The 24,610-nt window shown below is 43.1% G+C and overlaps 1 protein-coding gene across 2 annotated transcripts in view; it reads right to left on the reverse strand.

Annotated features, from left to right (window-relative positions):
• Positions 1-777: 777 nt before the first annotated feature.
• Positions 778-24,610, reverse strand: part of GNB1 (G protein subunit beta 1) — a 93,472-nt gene continuing 69,639 nt past the window's right edge. For both annotated transcript variants that reach the window (XM_090023419.1, XM_090023420.1), the window contains exons 7-12: positions 22,689-22,851; positions 15,293-15,359; positions 12,082-12,283; positions 8,800-9,016; positions 3,294-3,405; positions 778-2,491 (exon numbers count right to left, since the gene is read on the reverse strand). In XM_090023419.1, the coding sequence (XP_089879545.1) occupies positions 3,299-3,405; positions 8,800-9,016; positions 12,082-12,283; positions 15,293-15,359; positions 22,689-22,851 (756 nt within the window). In that variant the 3' untranslated portion in view covers positions 778-2,491; positions 3,294-3,298. The remainder of the gene's footprint in view (positions 2,492-3,293; positions 3,406-8,799; positions 9,017-12,081; positions 12,284-15,292; positions 15,360-22,688; positions 22,852-24,610) is intronic.

The following is a 24,610-nucleotide window of genomic DNA, read 5'->3' on the forward strand; positions in this document are numbered from 1 at the left end:
AAATCAATGTCATTGCTATTTACAAGATAAATACATTAATGTAGCTATATTACTCACCTATAACTGATCAAGTACAAAATTCTGGGGTATTTTTGGTGAAAATAGGGTATTGGGCTTTGGTTCAGGAACCAATCCCCCATTTGTAACATTGTTTCCTATGGGAAAATTGGTTCCAAGTTACAACATTTCGACTTAAGACAGTTTGCAGGAACCGACTGTGCCACAAGTCCGATGACTGCCTGTACCAGCATTTTTTGATTAAGTTCTCAACTAGTTCCAGAAGTCAAATAGAAAAATGTCTCTCTTATTTAACAGAGAAAAAAAATATTTGCTGCTGCTGAACTCCAGATACTTGCTACATCCTTAATTAACTCAATGTTAGCATGTATTCCACAATCCCAGACAGTCACTAATAGTAACTGTGTATCGCATCATTTGTTTCAGTTAGCACCCAGAAGGCTGAGAGATGATGAAACAGTTTAAGTCCCTACATACCTCTCCATGCTTGCCACTAAGACACTAAAGCAGCATCTCTTTGTTCAGAGAAAATGGGAACATGCAACTTTTTAAGCATCTTATGCAACATAATCCCTGGTTTGCTGATGAGACTGCAGGCAGGCAGGAAGAAAAACACCACCACTTTAAAATGCTGAAATTAATGGAAGATTAATTAGGTTGGCACAATACAGACCATTTGAATTCATCACTCCAGCTCTGCCCAGTCAGGGAGTTTGGCTATTAGGACAATAAAGCTGGAGAACAAATCAGTCACAAAACTCATGTCAAACTGCTTTATTACATCTTAAATAACATTACATTTTAATATAGTATCTATCTTGCATCCAGCTTTCTTGAAGTACACTGACTTTAAAATTAAATACAAAAGGTGAAGAGGGATACAGGGTATGGAGAAAGCTCTACAGAATAGTTTCATGAAAGAGAGAAAGAGGGAATTCATCTTTTTTATGCCAAATCCAGGCCTAACGCACAATTACAGCACATTTTTTGTACAGAATGTTGCAGAAAAAACAGAATGGAGAAAAGCCACTACTGCTGCTAGGGAGGAGAAGAGAGTTTAACAGAACAATCTGCTGTCCAAACGCTGCTGCTTTTAACATTTTATTTGAAAAGAAAGCCAGGAAAACCTGTTCATTACAAAAGTGATTCTAATCAGATGTAAAGGACTTGTCCTACAAGAGGAACGGGCTGTGAGGAATTATTTTATAAAGAAAATGGTCTGGGTTCCCTCTTCCCACACCCCAGAATCTTTGACAGCAATTGTTTGAACAGGCTGTTTCTTTAAAAAAAAATTTAAAAAAAAGTGACTTAATCACGCTACTCCAAAACGTGCATAGCTTTGTACTTGAATTCTTCATAGATTTATGCACAGAGTAGCAACAATAAATGAATACAGCGGCAATGGTTACAGTTTTTAAACAGGTTATTTCTTTAAAGAAAAAAACATCTAAGGACTTAGTCCAATATGCACTTTTTAGCATTTCTACAGCATGCGATTCTAAGAGTAAACCCACCCAATATGGCAAACAATCAAAAAAAGTTTTTGTTTGTTTAACTTAGAAAGTTCAAGATCATTATTTTCAAAACATTGATTTGTACATCATTTCATACACAAAGAATTACTGAATACCCAAGTGTAGGGCAGGTCTCTTTTGAAAACAGAGATTCCTGGTTGAGGAAACTATGGGGTAGTGTCAGGATATATAAACTGCCCTTCCAAGTGGACAAAAACAAAGTAGATTTAAAAAAAAAATAAAAATAAAAATAAAAAAATAAATCAGTGGGGTGGGGGGGGGGGATTGAGAGTTTCCGTTTGCTACCCATAAAAGGTGAAATGTTCTTGAAACAAGCATTCAATACCTTGTACAGCATGTGCTTGGTTACCTTACTTCTTAGCATTATTCTATATGCGCCATGTTTTGTGCAACAATTATTTGTGAGACTAGACAAATAAAAAAAATTAGGGACTAAATTTACAGCATTAACAACCCCAGATGCACTGGGTTAGGACTCCCTTGTTCTGCTCAATTATTGACCATAAAGAAATGTATTTAAAAAGGAAATGTGAAAAAATCTTGCTACAAACATGACTTCAAAATTTGAAACCGTGAGAAAGAAAACAAAGTCCTGGACTTTAACTTGGAAACTACAGTGAAAGCTAATTCTGTTTCACAATTACGCTCAAGTTTATTTTCTGGACATGCTTTTATGATAGTGTTTCTTTTTCTAAATTCAAGACAAAAATATGGTCCCAAAAGGAATGCACAATTTCATTTTGGTTACAACCACAGAAATTCTTCTTGGAAAGGTAATTGTGCTCTTCATTTCAGCAATAGGAGATGGAAAAGATGTTGCCCTTTGCAGTTGGGGAAGATGGGGGTCCAAGTTAGTATGGTTGGATTGGATATGCTATTGTTTTAAATTTTCAACTGTTGGAAAAGTCTTCCAGTCACGGTGGAGTCCGTTGCTTTTTCTAACACACAAAAAATTATGTTAAGTTTTACATTCTGATATGCTAAACTTAAATTCTAAGGTTACCAGTAGAATTGATATTTGTCTGGTTTAACTGTTCCCCCTCTCCCTCTTCTTTCGTATCTGCCCTCCTTCCCACCAAAATTTGCATCCATGACATTTACCTGCTGGGTTTGAAAACAACACACTTGCCCTTTCCATGATAGTTAAAACCCCCACAACATTCTCCGCTTGCCCACTAAAAACATTGTTTTCCCTAACCAAGTAGCAGTTTTAAAAGCCTTAATGAACTGCAGGAAGTTAAAAACATTGATAATGTTTTTAGAGGATGCATCTACACATGCTAGTAATGCGATGCAATCAACTCTGAGCAGTTTGAGCCAGAGTCAACTGCTCTAGGGCACAGCATCTACATGTGTGCCCAGGACAACAGCAATTTGAGCCAGGGTGAAGCTGGCCCCTAGCTGGTTGGGCTCACGGGTACAATGTACACCCACGGTCAGCATCCACACGTTTCGGCACAGTCAAGTATTCTGCTGTAAGACAGTACTGTCCTATAGTGGAGTTGGTTTACTATGCCCTAATACTGGCACACATGTAAACTGTGACGCTTTACTGTGAAGCCAGCTGGTCTAGTCTGCCGTAAAGTGCATGTGTAGATGCATTCAGAGAGTTATTTTCCTAATCCAAATTAAGTTTGCACCATAAATACAATTTCACTCTATGTTTTGAACAGGGAAAGAAAGGACTGCTGCTATTATAAGCTGGAAAAAAGGAGCATACTTAATTAACCAAATACTTACAGACTTTAGTTCCAGATCTTGAGGAAGCTATCCCATGAACCTGTTGCCACTGCCATGCCATCATCAGTCACACCTAAGCAACTGACACGGTTATCGTGGCCAGCAAGGACACCTAAAAATTAATGAAAAAACCCATATGCATATTACATAGGCTTACTGATTGTGTGTTTCATTTCAAGCAACACAAGGACAGCTCATGTGTTTGGACTGGATACCCTGGAAATCAGAAGAATGGAATGCTAACTTGGTTAAATATTTACATGTCTGATTTTGATTGTCTTCAGATTTTTGGCATATTCACATGGAAATAACCGATGTGGTCGGCAAGGGACTCTCAAATACAGGATATGAAGCGTTAAGCACAGGATTTATTTGCTAGGAACAAATCTTAGTCTTTTGTGAGTTATGAGGTCATCACTCCAAAAATTAGCTGACAAGAATTGTTTGCCATATTTATTACTGGGTTGCTAACCAGTTCAATTACTTCCTGTTTATACCCTAAGAGTCTGCTAATTTTTTTTTTTTTTATAGTCTAGGATTTTGTAAGAAGGAGAAATTAGGCTAAAGTATTTTAAGCAAACACAATCTTTCTTGGATTCCCATACAATTGGATCATTCTTTTATATTTACAAGCACATATAAGAAGATAAAGCCTTGACACCTTCATGCATTGGATTTGCTAGTATGGAAATGCTACTATTCAATAAATGCATCGTTTTAAACAAATCAAATTGAGGGAGACCTGAAAGAAAGAAAGAAAAAGAAGAAGAATGTTTTTTTCCTTTTTTTTTTTTTAAATAAAGGGAACTCAGTGAAAAAAAGGTAAAAAGAACCAATGTTCAAGCCTTGTTCAGCCCATTATATTTCACAAAATCCCAGTCTGGAGTAATTTTAAGACACTCTCTGCAACACATTGTTTGCATGGCTCACTCTGTTCATGTTTTAGAGCTCTCTTCCATCATATTTGGGGCACAAGGGAAATCTGTGCTAGCATTCATTCAACCTGTTAACATTCAAGAGTTTAAGTTTCTAAATGTTAATTTGGGGCTTCTAATATGAGATACCACTACGAATCACAATTTGCAAGTTTGAAAAGGCATCATCATCAAGTTTACTATAAAAAAAATAAGCAAGCATTGGTAGTAGCATCAGAAAAAAGTCTCCCAGCATCGAACTGGGCACATCTAGAGCAACAGACACATCATAAAATGTGCAAGTAGCTGGTAACATTTTTAAAATTCATACTGCAATACAGGCAGCCTGCTGTTATAGCTGATGAAATGACTGAAAAGCCATTCTAGAATACGCTGTAGAAGTAGTTGGGACACCATCATGATTATTAGAGTACCTACAACTAAATAGTGTTTCATTTGGGGAAAATAACATGAAAGGGATCCCACATGGCCTATAAAATTTGAAAAGAAAGCACCAACGCTGTCAGAAGTTGGGCTGCCAATTGAAACGAAGCCCTGAAATTGTGTAAAACCCTTCCAAGTAGAAGGAATTTCTAGTTGGTGTCCCACTGAACACTGCTGGAGTATTAAAGTAAGAGGTCTTCTGAGAAGCAAAGAATTTTAAGACTGTTAGTAAAACTCACTGACTGTACAGAGGTGCAGACTTCACCCTCAACACACCTCCACCACATGATATGAACAAGCACCAAACAGGAGTTCAGACCAGCTGAGAATGTGAATCTCATTTTACCTATTCCCTTTCAGTTCTCTTGAAGGAAGGGCATGTGGCTGCTACTGCCCCTCCCACAAGCAGCAATCCAAACCAAGCAGGAAACCACAAAATCCATGACTCCCAAGATAAGCTCAGCATCCTAATGAAAGAGCCGTAACAGGACAAGGTTACATTTATTTATTTTATGACAATGGAAGAGCATTCTCTCTTTATTTAAGTCAGTGCTAAGTACCATCTAGCACACTGGTAAGCAATGGAGGTACCAATCATACTGTATTAGGACAACTGTTATGAAATCAAAGATCAAATCAACCCAGGAAATGGAACAACTGTTAGGTCACTTGTAAAGGCCAGCAAGCTCATCATTTCCTTCTATTCATCTTCAAAACAGAGACCAAATATAGTTTTCCTAATAGAAAAACCATAGCAGCAACTAATCTACTAGAACTGCCCTCCTAATAGTTTATCACAAAGAATCATTTTAGTGTTGGCATCAGTGCTGGCTGAGAGTTACAAGATCTATGAAATGAAGTCCAGCAGGTAGTCCAAAAATGAAAGGCTTCATAGTTTTGTCTGCTAAATGGATTCTCAAAAGAATCAGTGAGTTGCTTTATTTCTACAGCTCTTGATTCAAAAGTCGGTAATAAGGAAGACTAAAAGTTTAGAGAGAGAAAATTCTTAGCCTATCCCCAATAAATTTTGGCTCACTAGACAACCAATTTGTTTATGCTTGCATGTATATTTCTACCCTGAAAAATCACGATTAGACCTTGGACCTTGAAATACCACCAGTGTAGGGAATCCTTGACATTGGTGCCTTTTCACAATCCCGCCCCCCCCCCAAAAAAACAAAACAAACCCACAAAACCACACCTATTAAACATTTAAGTACAAAATGTGTGTTTGGTACCATTATATCACATACAGAACTGGAAACTAAAAGTAGTCTACTTTACACACCAAATGAAATGAGCTGCCACAGGTCCAGCGCACAGCAGTGCTGCAAAGATATTAAATGTATTGGGAGAAGGTGGGTAGAAGCAAACCCTGTCAGCACTGCTGTTCGAGAAAGCATTAATGCCATGCCAAGAATTTTGGTGCTGGTGTCTAGGTTAAAGCAACTGTTTGGGTTTCTTCTCTATTCTGAACACGTACTCCTTTACAGCAGTGACATGATTTTGAGTTTCAAGGATTAGAAACCCTTCCTAGATGGATCTAGGCTAGTTCCTCTTCTTCCTGGCATTCTGTCCTCATGAGTAAAAACTCTGTGATTGCATTAGTAAAATACCTCGCATCTTCCCCTGTTCTAACATTAGTTCACATTTTTCTTTTGGTACTGATGGTATCTATATTTACAGTTTTGCTGAATGTTAATACCAATTTCCTCCCTAATCCTCCTAAATTAAGTTACACAGCCTTTTTTCTCCAATCAGTGTACATTTCATATCAACCATAATTATGTGTTATTAAGGTGTGACTTATGGAAAAACTGTCATGTTAAGTAGGATAAGTACAGGCACCAGTATGAAGCAGACTATTAGTAACATAGTAAACTCTTCACTTATGAGCTTGTTCTTCCAAGGCATACAAGTAACCTAACAAACTAAACACAATTTATACAGATGCTCTCCAAAATGAATCTGAGGTAAGTAGAGACTAAGTATAGAAATGTTTGCTGCGAGAAGACTTGAGACTATTAAAAAAGGACCACAAATCCCTGGCAGTTACACTACCAAAAATAAGTGTGGGTACTCAGAGGAGTCATACACAGCTACGAACACAACATGAGGATGAGCTTTGTATTTAATGTTAAATGGCTGCAGGCCCTCTCCATACATGAAGTGGTAAATAGTAGGTGCCTGATAAAAGGGGATCCTGGTCTTCTCTGTTTAGAAATCCCAAATTCTCTGATGAAAAACACCCAAATCTGTGTTTTAAATTAAAAGCACCACACACACACACACACACACGTATTAGTGAGCACAATGTTTTCAACTACTGTAAATTGTTATATTTACAATTTAGAAGCAATCTGGAAGCCTACCAGTGCCCCAATCATTATAATAAAATAAATTCTAAATACCTATACATTTTGCTGTTTGATTTTGGTTTTCAGATTCATTTTGTAAAGCTCCCCCCTTCCCTCACCAGGATGCAGGTCCAGCTGCAGCTGCCCCCTGCTCCCTTGCTCTGTGGCACTGAGCAGCTCTGCCCATGCCCATGTCATTGCCCCTCACTCCCAAGTCACAGTCTGCTATCCCTGCTGGTGCCCTTCCCTCCTGACCTGCAGCCCCCCACTCCAAGCCCTGCTGGTACCTTTCACTCCTGATCCACAACCCACTGGTCCTGACAGTGCTTCTCACTCCCAACCCACAGCACCCCCATCTCCATTCCCCTCACTCCCAACCCACAGCCACCAGCCCCTCCAGTGCCCTCAACTCCTGACCCACTGCTTCCTGGACCTGCCAGTGCCCCTCACACCTGACCCACAGCCCCCCACTTTGCTAGTGCCACTTACTGCCACCCTGCAGCCCCCCTACCCCACTGGACCCTTCACTCCTGACTCACAACCCCCTGCTCCTCCCACCCCTACCAGAAGGGGCCCCTAGCTGCCAGGGCTACAGGACACAATGGCTGCATGATGCCCACTGCCTGCTCTGTGGATGCCAGCAGCACCCAAGTGCCGGGTGCTGCATGAGGGAGGTGATCGAAGCTGTGGCTGGAACACGGCTTGGCCCTCCCCCCACCCAGTGGGCAGCACTTCCTGCATGCCCCTGCCCCCAGAACCAGTGGAGGCAAGCAGAGCCCACGATGGGGAGGGAAAGGTGGGGGGGATGCAGGCTGCCCTGTGGTGCTCGGGGCTCCCCACCCTGCTGCTTTCTCCACAGGGGCCTCTGCAATCCAGGAGGCAGGACCTGGCATGGGGTGGGGAGGATTGGTGGCACCACCACCATCACTGGGAGTCCTGTGCGAGTTGCACCCCCATGGCAAGGTGCCCCCTGCCTACCTGGCAGCAACTGCTGCAGGGGGGCACACGTTGCTTTGATAGCACCTGTGGCTCCATCCTGCTCACTCAGCTGGGCTCTGCAGCTGCACATTCCTGCCCTGGATGGGCAGTGCCCCTAGCCTCATCCTTCAACCTAGCCCCACTCCCTCCCTCACTGTAGTAACCTCAATCTGCCCCCACCCTGTGTCGCTTTTGTTCCCCCTTGCCTCCCCCAACACATCACCTATGTGTCCCTCCCCCCCACAGACTTACTTGCAGGCAGCTGGGGTAGCTACTCTCCACCAATGCCTGGCTGTAGTGCTGGCCAAGTGTATGTGTGCATGCACACTGTGCCTCTTGCGTCCTGCTCCACCCAGCCCCAAGCAACCCTTTGCAGACTGGAACTCTGCCAGCCTGAAAGGGGAAACCTGTGGTTTCCTGCATTTTTCTCCTTTAAAGGAGAAAAACCTGTGTTTTTCCATGGAAAATGGAAAACCAGGATCCCTGCTGATAAAACATCAACTTTAAACAGTCCAAGTAGAAAATACACTCTTGGAAGCTGACAATATGTTTAATTTTCTCACCTGTCATTCTTTACAGGACTCTGTAGGCAAACATTAACCTTTCATATTCTTCACTAACATTTAAAGAACTAACAAACTAATTATGACATGTGTCAGACAAATCTGCTTTGGGCAAATCACTGAACTTTAAAAAAAAGTGAGGTAGGATAGGCTAAGAGCACTTTACCAATGTTTAATTAAAGCATCTTTCAATACACCAGCCCTTTAGGAGGACCCAGTTGCATTTAAAATGAACTGACAAGCTGTTTACCTGCTCTATCAGCTTTGAGTGTGTCCCAGACATTGCAGTTGAAGTCATCATAACCAGCTAAGAGAAGACGTCCACTCTTGGAAAATGCTACAGAGGTGATGCCACAGATGATGTTGTCATGTGAATAAACCATAAGTTCCTGGTCAGCACGAAGATCAAAGAGCCTGCATGTGGCATCATCTGAGCCTGTGGCAAATGCATTGCCATTTGGGAAGAACTGTTTAAAGACAAAAAGATAAGACAGCTTTATAAGATATTTTATAAGATTTTTTACCAGTTCTGCAGTAGCTGACCATAGAGATAAAATGCCTATTTTGTAGCTGGGCAACAAGGGTCTGAAGCCTAGAACTAGAATCCAGGACAGGGGTGGGAAATTATTTGGTCTGGAGGGGCACTTAGGGTGTTCTGGTGAGTTCATAGATTTGATATATTTCACAGACATTAGGGCTAGAAGGGACCTCAGAAGATCGAGTCCAGCCCCCTGCCCTGGGTGCAGGAAGTCAGCTGGGGTCACAGTATCCCAGCAAGATAAATGTCCAACTGCTTCTTAAAGGAGTCCAGAGTAGGTGCTTGCACCACCTCTGGCGGCAGTCTGTTCCAGGCCCTGGCCTTATGTCCAGCCTGAAAACAGTCTTGGAGAAGTTTGTGACCGTTTGACCTTGTCATCCCATAGGGCAGTCTGGCAAATAGGCATTCCCCCAGATCCTGATATACACCCCTTATGTACTTATAGGCAGCCACCAGGTACCACCCTCAGCCTGTGCTTTTCCAGGCTGAAGTTATTGGAGGCCAGGTCAGCATCCCACTCCCCACCCTGCCCACAACAGCTCACCAAAACTATTTTCATAGATTTCATAGACATTAGGGCTGGAAGGGACCTCGGGAGATCATCGAGTCCAGCCCCCTGCCCAAAGGGCAGGAAGTCAGCTGGGGTCATAGGATCCCAGCAAGATAAGCATCCAATTTACTCTTGAAGGTGTTCAATGTAGGTGCTTGAACCACCTCTGATGGCAGGCTGTTCCAGACCTTGGGGGCTCGGACAGTAAAGAAATTCTTCCTTATGTCCAGCCTGAAACGGTCTTGCAGGAGTTTGTGACCGTTCGACCCCGTCATCCCTTGGGGCGCTCTGATGAACTATATAAGTAACTCTGCCCTGCACTCAGCTAGGCAGATGGGATGGGGCCACAGGCAGGTGGGGAGCAACATCCAGAGTGGGATGGGTGGGTGGGTGAAGCTAGGATCAGGATTGTGGGCCTGTGGCAGCACAGGGCTGGGGCCTGGAGCAGAGCTGTAATCTGTGATCCACCCCCTGAACACTCCTGCAGTGGGCACTGGTTTTGGGGGCAGGAGCATGCAGGAAGTGGATTGCAGCTCTGCCCCAGCCCCTGGCTCTACACCGTAACCATTCAGCAATCCTGGGGTCTTCATGGAGACTGGTCTAGTACCCACTTATGCAAGGTGCACTCAGCTGGGTGGATGGGATGGGATGGGACCACAAACAGGTTGGGGTTGGGATCAGGATCACAGAGCTGTGAGTGTGGGGCCAGACCCAGGGAAGAGCTGCAATCTGTTCCCCTCACTCCCCTGCTCCCAGAACTGGCACCTGCCACAGGGATATGCAGGCAGTGGATTGTGGCACTGCCCCAGGCATTGGCCCCAGCCCCACACTGTCACTGCCCTGTGATCCCAATCCCAGCCCTGGCCCTGGCCCCAGCCCCAGCTCTGCCTGTCCTCCTCCTGGATACCGCTCGCCACCCGTATGTGGTCCCATTCCATCTGCCTGGCCAAGCGTGCCCTGTCCTTGTGGGTCCCAAGCCGATCTCCATGGAGACCCTGCCCACTTGCCTACTCCTCTGGCATCACTGGTGGTAGGTGTGAACCTGATGGGCCAGGGTGCCTGGGCAGCAGAGCTGGGTCCGGCAACAGAGACTGGCAGAGGCAGTCAATCCGGCCCCCAGCCCTGCTGTACCTCTGGGAGTAGTGGGACTGGCAACATGTGCCATGGCTCAGGCTGCCCCCACCACAGACCAGATTAAAATCCCCTGGAAGGCCAAGTTTGACTCTCAGGTTATATTTTGCCCACCCCTGATCTAGGAACTGATAATATATGCACTCTATCTGTTTTTTTATGTCATTCAGCAAGTCACCTTTTCTGCCTCCATTTCTTTATCCATATAAATGGTGAGGGGAGGAAAAAGAGCACCCATTTCTATTACAGGGGCCCTGGCAAGAGGGGCAGGCAGCTGCTGTGGCTCTGGTTCCAGTTTCAACTGTGGGTTGGGGCCAGAGCCACAGCTGCTGCCTCCCACCTCTTTTAACCCTTGCCTCTTCTCCCCTGCAGCCTCAGCCTCCCCACTGCTTCTAACCCTTCCCCACCCCCAAAATCTTGGCCTCCTCTCCTCCCCTCCCCCCAAAGCCTCTCTTCCCTACCACCACCCTGTCCTCTGCTTACCCTTGCTTGGGTGCTGGCAGGCTCTGTCCCCGCTCTAACTTGGGGCCCACAGCATAGCCCCACAGCAGCCATGCTGGCTCCACACCACTGGTACAGGGCAAAGTTAGGCCTATGCTCAAGGCTGGAGTGGAGGCAGAGAGGCACCCCAACAAAAGTAAGGGCAGAAGGGTGGGGGGTAGGTGGGGAGCAAGAGGCTGCAGTGGGAGCAATTTGGTGGGGGGTCCAGAAGCAATGTAGGAAGGAGACAGGAGACAGAGGCTGCATGGGTGAAGTGGGGGAAAGGGAGCAGAGGTTGCAGTGGGGAGGGGGGTGGGATGTGAGGCTGCAGAAGGTGGCAGAAAGAATGCAAGAGGGAGACCAGGGCCAGAGGCTGGGGGGGGTGGGGAAGGGGGTGGTTGCACACAAAGAGGGGTAAGTGGAGGGGATGATGACAGGTGGAAACTGCCTGCCCCCTACTGATCCCCTCACCCACCTGCCCTACCACATGGTCACCTACTGCCTCCTCCACAGCCTGAGCCCCTGCCACTTCTTTCCCTCCTGCAGTGGTGGTAGGGAAAAAAATTAAGATGATCCCCCAATAATTAGATTCTATACATGGAAAGCTGCAACAAATTTACAACTTTTCAACGTACAGAAACAAATTACTGGGGTATTGTCTTAAATTCAGGGTCGTCTTAGACTCGGATAAATACGGTATTATCACAATGCTCAAAAGATGTACTACATGTTAACTGCTAGTAGCTGCATGCAGAACATGTATGTATACCAGATGCAGAACATGTATGTATACCAGTAACTTTAATCCCATCTCAGGTTGCACTCATACTCACACAGATGGCATTGATATCAGATTCATGGCCAGTGAAGGTTTGCCGGCACATTCCTTCTCTAACATCCCACAGTTTGGCAGAAGCATCACAGGCACCAGAAACAAAACACCTGGCATCAGGAGCAAGGGACAGACTCATGACATCCCCAGTGTGCCCAGTGAATGTGGTTGTCTGCTGACCAGTTTCTATATCCCAAAGGGCGCTTGATAGGATGAATAGAGAAAAAAAGAAGAGACAAATTAGAGTAGTCAAATCAAATTGATTTTGTTAAAGTAAGTTTTGTACCAAGTTACTACAAAGTCGCACAGTGTCAGAAAAGGGTTGTTAGCCTCAACTTTGGCTCTTTACGTCACTCTTCCCTGCCTAAAAACAGAAAGCAAAAGTAACTAAATCATAAAAGACTGAGAGAGACTTTTCCCTCAGCTCTTTTGGTATGTCAAATATTCAGTTATACACAGTGCATCTAAAAAGCTCTCAAACTTCATTTTAAAAAGGACCTTTTTTGTTGTGTTTTAGATGAAGCCACATTATTTCTGGTTAGGCAAAATCATCAGCTACTTGGCAGATTACTAGCAGTATATGGTGAACAGGGAGATTTATGTTCATCATTATACAGACATGGAGTTCTTCAACACAACAGTGGCTTTGTTTTCTAATACTAGCATAGGGATGTTTCAGAATCGTGTCCACTGCTTCTTCTATAGTTTAGGCTGAGTTGCTGTTTCCATTTTTTTTTTTTTTAAACTTATTGAGGGTGTTTAATACAGCCAGAAAAAGTCACTGCTGCCTAATGACTGCCAGTGCCCTGACTTCCACATTAACAGCAAGATCACCACAAGGAGAATCAAAAGGTATGAGAAAAGGATGAAATACTGATTTCATAATCCCTAACATAGCAGACTTCTCCAAAACATTAAGGAGACGGGCATTTAGCTTGTCTGTCCAGCTTCACAGTGGGTGAGCCCAACGTAGAATTCTGCTTTGGATCAGAGCCACTGCTGAAAACTGTTTTGTTTTAGGCTCCCCTGGATAAGCAAACTGTGTGTTCAGAATGATTAATTCTATGTCTATCTTCAACAGTGAGTTCCTACTGTGATATGAAATTTTGCTCTGCATTCCTAACCAAATCCAGCCACAGCTACAAAATGTAAGCTTCCTTTCTACTCTCTAGCTAAAAATAAGGAGAGTGGCTTGCTTCTCCCACATTAAGAAAGATCAACTGGAAAAAAGGAACGAAATGATTTTTTTGTATATCATTTGCTTTGCAGATGTATGTATACAAATAAGGCCAACATGAAAGAAATCCCTTGTCCGTGGCTATGACAAAAGAGAAAGCCAAAATACTGCACACTTGACAGCAAAGTGACCAATTTGGGCTCTGCAAAAAGTTAGTGCAAAACACCATCAGAACCTGATGGCTGCACAATCTTGAACAAGCATAATAATTATAACAGTTATTTTTCATTTTTAAAAAGTATCCCATTACACTCAGAAATGCTTTAATATTAATGAATTCCACATAAACCTCAGCACAACTAGAGTGGAAGGTTTGTGAGGACTTCAAAATGACTGCCTTAAGGACTGCTGCCTGGGGAAGTACTGATGAAGGAGGTACCGTCATTCAACATAACAGTTTGGTTGATACGAATTGTTTTGTTAAAACAGAAGATTACCGATTTAGAAGGTGGTTAAGGGGATTATATTAAAAGGTAACAAATACATTGTTTTACATCTAGGAAATGAACTAACTTTGGGAGCATCTGGTATTATTATACTAGTTCCAATGGATTCAAAGCACCTCAAGTAACTTTCTAGTGTAAACACAAAACAGCTGCTGAAAACCTTGAGCCTTAAAAAAAGAAAAAAATTGGTTTCTAACAAGGTTTCTTCCCACCTCTTATTGTTGGCCCTGGCAGCAATGCTCAAACTATAGAGTAAGGGGCTTAAAAACAAGAGGTTAGTCTCCAACACCACTAAAGCAAATATATTAAGCGATGATTACTATAGAAGAAAACTTCCCGAGTGTTTTCACTGATCTCTGATATCAGAGTATGGATGGTATATACTGTTGATAGAATACTCAGCTTATTGAAAAAGGCTGAAACTGGTTCATAATTCAGTATTTCTCAAATCTATGTTCAGTTATGGTCCCTTTAAATTCACTTCGCTTACTATTTTAAGGACAATTTCTAGAATTACTCAAAACAATTATATGGGAAAATTCTTATTTAAATCTAATGCGATTCAGTTTTTTTTTCCTAATGTACTAAAGAACAGCAAGAGAAGTCTTACAGATTCATTCAACATCTTCTGGTGAAAGCCAACAACTATCTATGCTCAAAAAACTAGATATTGAAATCTTAAAAATTAAAATGAAAGAATCAGTCTCCAAAAATCAGCCAAAACCAATACCTGTCAACTGAGTCAATTTTTAAATGAAAATTATTTAAAAAATATTAGCATCAAAACCAAAAACTGTACCCGTTAACATCTGACTAAGGTGCTCACTAATTGTGTGCATTTAGTATTTATAAACATCAAATCCTCTAATAAAAATTTGATTATTAATTTTTTTAACGCTCTGACTCAAACATAGTAGAGTTCCAAGGCAGCAATATTCATGTGTCAAACATCTATCAATCCCCCGCTAACGTTTGTTACAGGACATGGCTCCGAAGTGTTTTGAATCTCATTTTCCAAGCTCGAATTTTTTTTCTTCAATTTCCCAGAGGTGTACTCAACAATTTTTTACAGACCGTGTACAAGTAGTATGGCACATAAGTATGGCAATTCCTTGTTGGGGTTAATATAAATCAGCCGTCAAATTCAGTTAGCATATGGATGGGTCAGGTCCCAAGCAGTAAGAAAGAGCCAATGGCTCAACAAAGGCAAGTTTAAAATTATGGATTTATCTGGTTCCCCACAAGTACTCTTATTTAAAAAATAAATAACTCTAAGGGAATTTGTTTGTAGCCTTAACAGCGTATTCTTCTATTCACACGTTCTATACTTCTTTTCAGACAATACTTATTCAGAGATGCTAGCCATTAGACATTATCAAAAACTTCCTAGGAAGATTTTATATAGAGAAGATATTTTATAGCTCTATACATAATTCTTCTGCAATTACTAAGTACTCTGGCACATTCCCCTGTAGATTTATAAATAGAGAGCCATTACTAGTACCAGTGTTACCAGTTTTAGTGCTTACCAAGTGGTGTCTCCAGAGCTGGTAACAATTTGATTATCGTCCAAGAAACGGCAGCATGACAAGTAACCTGTAAAAAGGAAAAACACAGAGAAATCACAGCAGTTCTGTCTGCATCCCTCAGTAAGTGGTCCAACACAAAGGCACTGTTTTAAATACAGTCAAATTCCACAGCCATATTGCTCAAAATAACCAGTTAAAGACCATGACTAACAGCCAACTGAATTTTACTGAACTGCTTCTTCCAAGCAAAAAGAGGAACTCAAGGCTGAGAAACAGTGAACTTTTCTTCATGGTTCAACAAAAGACCGACGGGACCTAAATAATGAGGTTATAGTCACGAGATACGATATGGGACTAATGATAGCCTCTTATCTGAAACATCAGGGACTAGAAGCATTGCAAACATTCAGTCTAAGCAGAAGAGAGAAGAGATGGAGATCCTTCATTGTAAGCACTAAGACTTCCAAAACAGGAGGGACTGGTTAAATTAAGTAGAAGGGAAACAAACCCTCCTGATCACAACTTGGACCCAAATGCTCGCTTGGTCAGTTAAAACAGATAAAAGGAGCATGTATGAGCGAATGCTTAGGGTTTGCACACCATACAAATGCAATATGAAAGCACTGGGTTTGAATATTTCTGTGCTGTGGTTTGCTGAATATCCCTAAAGGGCCACAAGACAGAGAGGTAACTCCAGCTTCAAATTAGTTTGTAGCAGTTCTCACACTTGCAACATTCTTATACACTGTACCTACAAACATTTTAATTTTTTCAACAGGCAGCCGCGGCAATATGCAACTTAAATGTCGCACTCCAATTCCAACCTCACCGCAGCAATTCTATCTAATCCTGCACCAGAAGAGCAGTTCATTAAAAGATTTCCCAAAAGCAACTGAAGACAATCACCTCTTGATGCACCCTTTTCAAGCCACTTGTATAACAATGAAATACAGTCTTTCAGACTGTAGAGACCATGTTCACCTAGCCATGAACCCACACGCTGCTTACTACTGATATTGCTAATTTGCAGGATTCATCTCTAAAGGAGGTCACTCAACAGCTAAGATGCACAGTCAGGATAATGCTCTTGCTCTTCTATTGCTCAAGTCATTTTCAGGATTTCAACACACACAAGTTGCATCATGGCACTCAACAGAAGTCAATGTGACAGCTACTCCGATATTTCTCCTTAATGTCTTCAGAGAGCACTTTTTATGGATCGTGGTTTGCTTGGTTAAAATAGATATTTGGTAGGCCTGTATGAAGTGGAAAGTATTTGCTTCAGATTCGGCTATTCGGTGGGGACAGTGATTTGATTCAGCGATTTCAATCACTGTCCCAATTTGATTCAGATGAATCCGTATTCAAAAAGGTATTTGGCACCTAATCTTATTTGACCATAGGCTATACAGGCAGGCAGTGCCAGCAGGAGCAGCTGGGGGAGCAACCGGACGAGCCCTGGCTTGAGCCGGCAGCCTGGAAGAAGCTGCAGTTTGTCTGGCTGCTCCCCCACTGGGGCAAAGCAGGCAGTGCTGGCAGCCCTGGGAGAAGCCACGGGGCTGGGGGGAAGCACCTGTTCGTTCCCCCAGCCCCTAATCATTCTCCCCAGCTCCTGTTCCTCAATTCCTGGTTCAATCCCCCAACCCCCTGATCATGCCCCCCCAGCCCCTGCGGCTTCTCCCAGGGCTGCCAGCACTGTCTGCCTCGCCCTGGTGGGGGGCGGGGGAGCTGAGGGAGCAGCCAGACGAGCCATGGTTTCTCCTGGGGCTGTCGGCTCAAGCCAGGGCTTGCGTGGCTGCTCCTGCCAGCACTATCTAGTGCCCGCCTGCACAGTCTATGGCCGAATCTCTGAATCAATTTGGAGCCTTCCAATTTGATTCGGAGAGATTAAAGGGTCTCCCAATTCTGTTTGGATTCGAAGAGTCAGCTGCTGAATTGGGCTGAATCTCCTCCGAATCAAATCGGCTACCAAAGCCTTGCACAGCCCTAGTACTTGGTTGTTGTCCTGTGAATAAGGTAGTTAAGCTCATGCTGTGTAAGCAACACAGCAGTTAAAAAGAAATTCAGTCTATTAAACCATATTTTAGTTTGCACTTTTGGTCTTCTTTTCAATAGGCAAAAGGAATGAAAGGTTTGCCTGATTACAAATAACTATTCATTTCTGAATAACCTTGGCTTCCTTCAGGTGAACAGTTTTCAGAGGGTTCCCTTTAACTCTGTATAGGCTGAGGCTTGATCAGGCAGAAAACCAGCAAGACACAGAGCCCACCTGATGTTTCCTCTTAAGAACTGTTAAAGGTTTTTCCAGAACCAAGCTGGCAGGCTCTGAAGTAAGAGGCCACTGTTTTTCTGCATCTTGGGATATTGTTCTTTACAGAAACAAAGGGAGCACAAAGATGACACACAGTTTCAGGGCTGCAACCTTGAAAGAAATGACTTATTACAAGCTGATTCTCTCCCTTAAGTCGCCGGTGGTATTATTACTGATTCTGCAAGAGAACAGAAGCCTGCTGATATAGCACTGAGCACATAACATACTAGAGCTATACGCACACAGATACTAAAGTGACTGGCACTATATAAATAACACTGGAGTCCTATTTGCAGCTGGGCCTCAAGAATCTGTACAGGTTCTCTTTGAAACCAATTTCTTCCCAATAAACTGTCAGCTATCTTTACTTAGCTGCATATTCCTCTAGCAGGCAAAAGCATCTTTAGCCATTTCATTTCCATTTACAGCTTCTGTGGCCTGTAAGCTAGAGGAAAGAAAAATCCTGAGCTTCTCCCCAAGACTTCCATCCTCTGATCTTATCTGCCTCATCAGATTTTTCTTGTTACAAAAACGAGACCTGTTATTTTGGTACCATAGTTCCCAGTCACAGTGCACTTGATTAGAAATACTGAGAATGTGAGTTAGTTATCAGACTAGGTCGCTGATGAAAAATTCGGACCACAAGCAGTGCTCTGTGTGTAGGAACGGAGAGAGAGCGCCTAGAAGGGTGGCTTTCCACTACCCCAGTGTTGCAATGATTCTGAACTGGTCTGGGGTCATGGAATGACTACCACTTTGGTAAGTTAGAAAAGCCCCAGAAAAGCAAAATGCAGAGTACTCTAACCATTCTCCCTCCTGGCCTCTTTTCCCTAAAGCACAAATAAGCAGTGTACAGCCACCTACCCCAAAGCTATTCTCTGGGGGCAAATCCTTGGCCTTTGAAATATGGCTGCAAAGCTAAGCCACTGAAAAGGAGTCATGGTAGAGCACAAAACTGGATACTATACCATGGCTAATAGTAAGACAGAGTATTTCAAAAGCGTCTAGATATTTCTAATGTCTTCACTCCCACAAGTCAAAAAAGGGGAATATATACAAATCACTTTGGGGTTTGCAGGCTGAAGTTCAGGACAAAGGTTCTAAGAGGAAAGTCTGCTTTAAAAGACAAATAATTCCAGGTTCTCCTAAGAAACCATTCAATTTCACTGATACTTCAGTGCGGACATGGGGAAATCTGGTAAGTCTGTTTGGGGGGGAAGGGGCAAGGGGGTCGCAGACAGGCTCCTGTGGTAAAGGAGGGAGTTGGGGCTGGGCATGGGATGGAGCTGTGAGTAGCTTGCTGGGGGGGTGAGGGGGCATGACAACGCAGGCAGCTCCCACTGCTGCATGCACCCCTGGGGTGCATGTGCCCCCCAGATCTGTACGTGGGGTGAAGGTGGGCTGCCACTGCAGGCTGTGCCAGGCTCTTCCCAGTGGAGAGGCTGGGCCAGGGTTGTGCTCGGGGTGGGCAGTGGCATCACTGGAGGGACCGGGGGGGGGGGGGGGAGGGGGAGGAATAGGGTGGTAAAACGATATACCTTCATAATCACAAACAGCTTTCCTCAAAGATGAGGTGTTGAGACCAAACTGTACTAAGGTTCTAGGATATAGCTTTATCTTCAGTTCCCTAATGAACCAGCAATAAGAAGGAGATAAATAAAAGAGGAATTAAGACCTCATAAAGATGTATGAAGTTGGAACTCATGCACTTGAGGACAAAAAAGTGTTCTATTTTCTGCCTCAAAGTTGTACATATAACAAGGGTTTGATGATTTTCTATTTATGCAGTTCTGTGCTTGGCAGCAGATTCACCCCTCCAGGAGACAACTGTCTATCTGGGAAGGTACATGGCAGCAATTAGTAAAGCAGTTACACTGATCATTTCAGTTGTTAATATTGCAAAAGTTGTGACACTTATAAGCAACACTAATGATAAAGGGACCGAAGAAAGTTTAAAGGATTTTAAACTATATATTGGCAATGTGATTGCTGTAAGCTTGGTGATGGTGGAAAAAGAACATTATCCATTCAGAAAACAGAAACAGGAAGGAGGAAATGGATTTATTCAACAAGCTGAAAGGGAAGTAAACAGAACCAATGGGACAAAGACACTGACATTTTAGGCTTCAATATTAAAGAAACTGTCTGGGACTGGACTGTTGAATAGTCCTTTGGAAGTAGTATCATAGAAAATGAGGGTTGGAGGGACCTCAGGAAGTCATCTAGTCCAACGCCCTGCTCAAAGCAGGGCCAGCCCCAACTAAATCATTCCAGCCAGGGCTCTGTCAAGTGGGGTCTTGAAAGCTTCCGGGGATGGAAATTCCACCACCTCCACCTTCAGGTAACCTGTTCTAGTGCTTCACCAGCTTCCTACTGAGAAAGTTTTTCCCAATATTCAACTTAAACCTCCTTTGCTACAACTTGAGCCCATTGCTCCTTTTTCTGTCATCTGCCATCACTGAGAACAGTCCAGCTCCACCATCTTTGGAACCACCCTTCAGGGAGTTGAAGGCTGCTATTAAATCCCCTCTCAGCCTTCTCTTCTCCAGGCTAAATAAGCCCAATTCCTTCAGTCTTTCCTCACATCTCCCAGCCCCCAAACCATTTCCGTTGCTCTCTGCTGCAATCCTGCCAACCTGTCCACATCCCCACTATAGTGGGGGCCCAAAACGAGACACAATACTCCATATGGGGCCTCACCAGTGCAGAATAGAGGGGGGTAACGGCTTCCCTCGATCCGATGGCAACGCTCCTGCTAATGCAGCCCAGTATGCTGTCAGCCTTCTTGGCAACAAGGGCTGCTGCTGACTCGTATCCATCGTATTGCCCACTGTAAACCCTAGGTCCTTTCCTGCAGAGCTTCTGCTTAGCAAGTCATTCCCCAGGTTGTAGTGGTGCATGGGATTCTTCTGCCCTAAGTGCAGGACTTTGCACTTGTCCTTGTTGAACCTCATAAGATTTCTTTTGGCCCAATCTTCCAATTTGTCTAGGTCTCTTTGAATCCTAGCCCTACCCTCCAGTGCATCTGCTACCCCGCCCAGTTTGGTGTCATCTGCAAATTTGCTGAGGGTGGGCTCCATCTCATCTTCCAGATTGTTAGTGAAGATATTGAACAAAACCGGCCCCAGGACTCACCCCATGGGCACTCAACTTGATAATGGCTGCCAGCTAGACACCGAGTCATTGATTACTACCCATTGAGCTTGCCACTCCAGCCAGCTTTCTACCTACCTTACAGTCCAATCATCCAACACATGCTTCCTCAGCTTGCTCGTAAGAATGCCGTGGGAGACACTATCAAAAGCTTTGCTAAATTCACCGTATATTACATCCACTGCTTTCCCTGCATCCATAAAGCCAGTTCTCTCATCATAGAAGGCAAACAGGCTGGTCAGATATGATCTGCCCTTCGTGAATTCATGCCAACTGTTCCTTATTCACCTTCCCCTCCTAGTGCTTAGAAATGAAATCTTTGAGGTGCTCCATGATTTTTCTGGAGACTGAGGCAAAGCTGACTGGTCTGCAGTTTCCTGGATCCTCTTCTCCCCTTTAAAAAATGGACACTATATTTGCCCTCTTCTAATCATCTTGGACCTCCCCTGATCACCATGAGTTTTCAAAAGATAATGGCCAGTGGCTCTGCAATCACATCAGCCGGACTCCCTCAGCACCCTTGGATGCATTGCATCTAGCCCCATGGACTTGTACACGTCCAGCTTTTCAAAATAGTCCTTAACCTGTTCTTTCACCTACTGTTGACTGCTCACCTTTTCCCCAAACTGTGCTGCACAGTGCAGTAGGCTGGGAGCTGAATTTGCCTGTGAAGACTGAGGTAAAAAGGCATGGAGTACTTCAGCCTTTTCTGCATCACCTGTCACTCAGTTGCCTCCCCCCATTCAGTAAGAGACCTACACTTTCCCTAACATTCCTCTTGTTGCTGACATATTTGTAGAAACCCTATTTATTACCCTTCACATCCCTTGCTAGCTGCAACTCCAACTGCATTTTGGCCTTCCTGACTTCATCCCTGCATGCCCAAGCAAAATTCTTATACTCCCAAATTGTTTATTTAAGCTTCCACTTCTTGTAAGCTTCCTTTTTGTGTTTAAGCTCACTGAAGCGTTCTCTACTAAGCCACGCTGGTCGCTTGCCACATTTGCTATTCTTCCTGCACATCAGGATGGTTTGTTCCAGCACCCTCAGTAAGGTTTCTTTAAAATATAACCAGCTCTCCCTGGACTCCTTTCCCCCTCAGGCTGGCCTTCCTGCAGATCTTGCCCAATCGTTCCCTGAGCGAATAAAAGTCTGCTTTTCTGAAGTCTAGGTTCATACTCTGCTGCTCTTTCTGCCTTTTGTCAGGATCCTGAACTCAGTCATTTCGTGGTCACTGCTGCCCAACTTGCCATCCACTTCTACGTCCCCGACCAATTCTTCCCTGTTTCTGAGCACTAGGTCAAGAAAAGCACAGTTCCTAATTGGTCTCTCCAACACCTGCACCAGGAAGTTGTCTCCAACGCTCTCCAAAAACTTCCTGGCTTGCCCATGCACCACTGCATTGCCCTCCCAACAGATGTCAAGTGCATAACTGAAGCACTAGTATTAGTAATAGTACTATATCATAATAATTATAAATCATCCGCAGACTGGATTGTGCTAAGCATACTATGTATTCTTATTCCCTTACCTGGACTAGATCTTTTGTGACCCTTTTGTTATTATGAGTTCTTCACTTGTTTGCCTCTCCCAGCGCTATCCCTATTGCTCCTCCTCTCCTACCATTTGTAATCAAATTACTCAGTCCCCTTTATACACTGCTCTATGCTCCTCTTTTCACAGGATCAGATGAAATGGGCTCCCTTTACCTCCCCATGTATAGCTTAAGCTTGACTTCAGACTAACACAGCTACTAGCTACCTCTCAATACCATTACTTGCAACATTTAAAATCAAACTGGGCAGAGCACCACACATTTGCAGGAAATGATCCTGCCTTGCAAAAGAATTTAAGTAGATGAGCTTCAACATTCCACAGTTCTCTGTGGGCTTACCTAGATGACTAGGTTTTACAACAAGAACCAATTCTCACCTGTGTGACCAGCCAGTTCACGGCTGACACGTACATTCCCTTCACGAGTTTTCAGGTTGTAAATGGAACAGATGTTATCAAGACCACCACAAGCCACATAGTTTCCAGAGGGGGCATATGCACAGGTCATCACCCAAGATGAACGGAGGGGAATAGCATGCACCTGGAATACAGAGAGAACATTTGATTCATCCAGCCGGTCAACTGATTAGGCATTTTATCACAAATCTACATTTTTGTAATAGTATTACTCTCCCTCAAATCAAAAGTAAGGACAGAAAAATTAATAAGCAAGTCTTGTACTTGAAGGGCCAAACTTATATTTCAGGGATATTTTCACATGTAGCTTCTCAAACCAAATAATAGCCTAATTAAAACTTCAGAATTGCATTCTGAGAATCCAGTTTAATGAGCAGGTATACTACAAGTCACACAAGCTGTTCTTATATTTTCATGATTCAAGTATCTTATAGATTTAGAAAAACATCAGTGTTCTACTTACAGGATGGGGGAAAAGGACAATTCCAGATCATATGAAAGAATGAAAAATTAAGATATTGGTTCTTCCATTTGACACACTCATTTAAATCTTGCCTTAAAAACCTACTTTGATGCTTACAAGCAGTGAGAAAAGAAACGAATTTTAGTCATTTAGACTATGCATCCCTGTTTTCCCCGCTATCACATATACTCATCTTCCCTAAATAAGCACATTCACCAACTCTGTCTTTCCTTCTCCAACTCCTATACTCAGTTTTGTAACCCCCATCATTTTAAAATTTGTTCAGAAACTCCTCAAGGAAGGTACTGTGTCTTTATAGGTATCATGAGATTATGCAAAATATCCACAACTTCCTCTTACTTCCCAATTAGGGACTAAAAAGATTACCATTAATCTCTCTCTGTGCATGACTTCCAACTACAGGTCTACAACCATAGCAGAACCTACAGTGATGGGTAATTTAAGAATTTATTTTCAGTGCAGAGCATTGCTTTCTTAAAGCCAGCTTAGCATGAGACAGATTTCTAAACATAAAAGCTAGTGAAATGCCCCAAATGTCTATCCATATTTCAACTGCAGGATAAAAATGGTGTTTATACAACTGTGTTTTGTTGTTGCTAACATTTTGTACAACACAACTGCACCAAGGACTACTTAGCCACAATGCTATCATAAATATTTTGAGAGAGATTGCTTTCAGATGTAATCTATTTCAATTCGTGAAAATATTAAAAGTAAAAAAAAAGTACTTCCTAGATACAGGAACATGGCTTCAAATTTCCTGGATTTGCTTAGCAATTTTTTCACTGAATGAACCCAGTTTCAAAGGCATGATGCACTTCTAGCAAAAGAGTTCTATTTCTGACTCGACCAAAGACTTCCTTAAATCAACCAACAACCTTTCTGTGATTCAGTTTCCCCAACCCTAAAAATAGGGATCTCCTCCCTACCTCCCAGGAATGTTCAAGATATTAATTAATGTTTGCAAAGAGCTTAAAGATCCTAATATGGAAGTCACTGTTGAAGTGACTATTTTAGCATCTCCTCTTTTTCAATTAAAAAGTACTTCTGGTTATTAAACTGCCTTTTACCTGTTGAAGTTTCCTATTTTAAGCTCTCTGAAACCAAATGTCTTTATTTAGCAAGCAATATTCTCTTAGCTTGTGCTGAATGTGTCACAAAGACAATGAAGTAACCACTGGGCACTGACCACTACCATGTCCCATTCAACCGTCTGTAACCTTAGCCTGGTCACATGACTACAGCCAGAAACTAAGAGTCAGTCATTTACCAGCATTCTGGTGTTTCGCTGCCTTATTGCAGAATTTAAACTAGTACATCTGTGCTCTTCCCACTTAGAACATTTCAGGGAAATGGTTTGCTAATTAACTTCTGCTCCCTCTGCTAACAGCTGCTCCTG

This window comes from Crocodylus siamensis, chromosome 12 (assembly GCF_052110815.1).
Source record: "Crocodylus siamensis isolate JL-2025a chromosome 12, ASM5211081v1, whole genome shotgun sequence".
Taxonomy (NCBI): domain Eukaryota; kingdom Metazoa; phylum Chordata; order Crocodylia; family Crocodylidae; genus Crocodylus; species Crocodylus siamensis.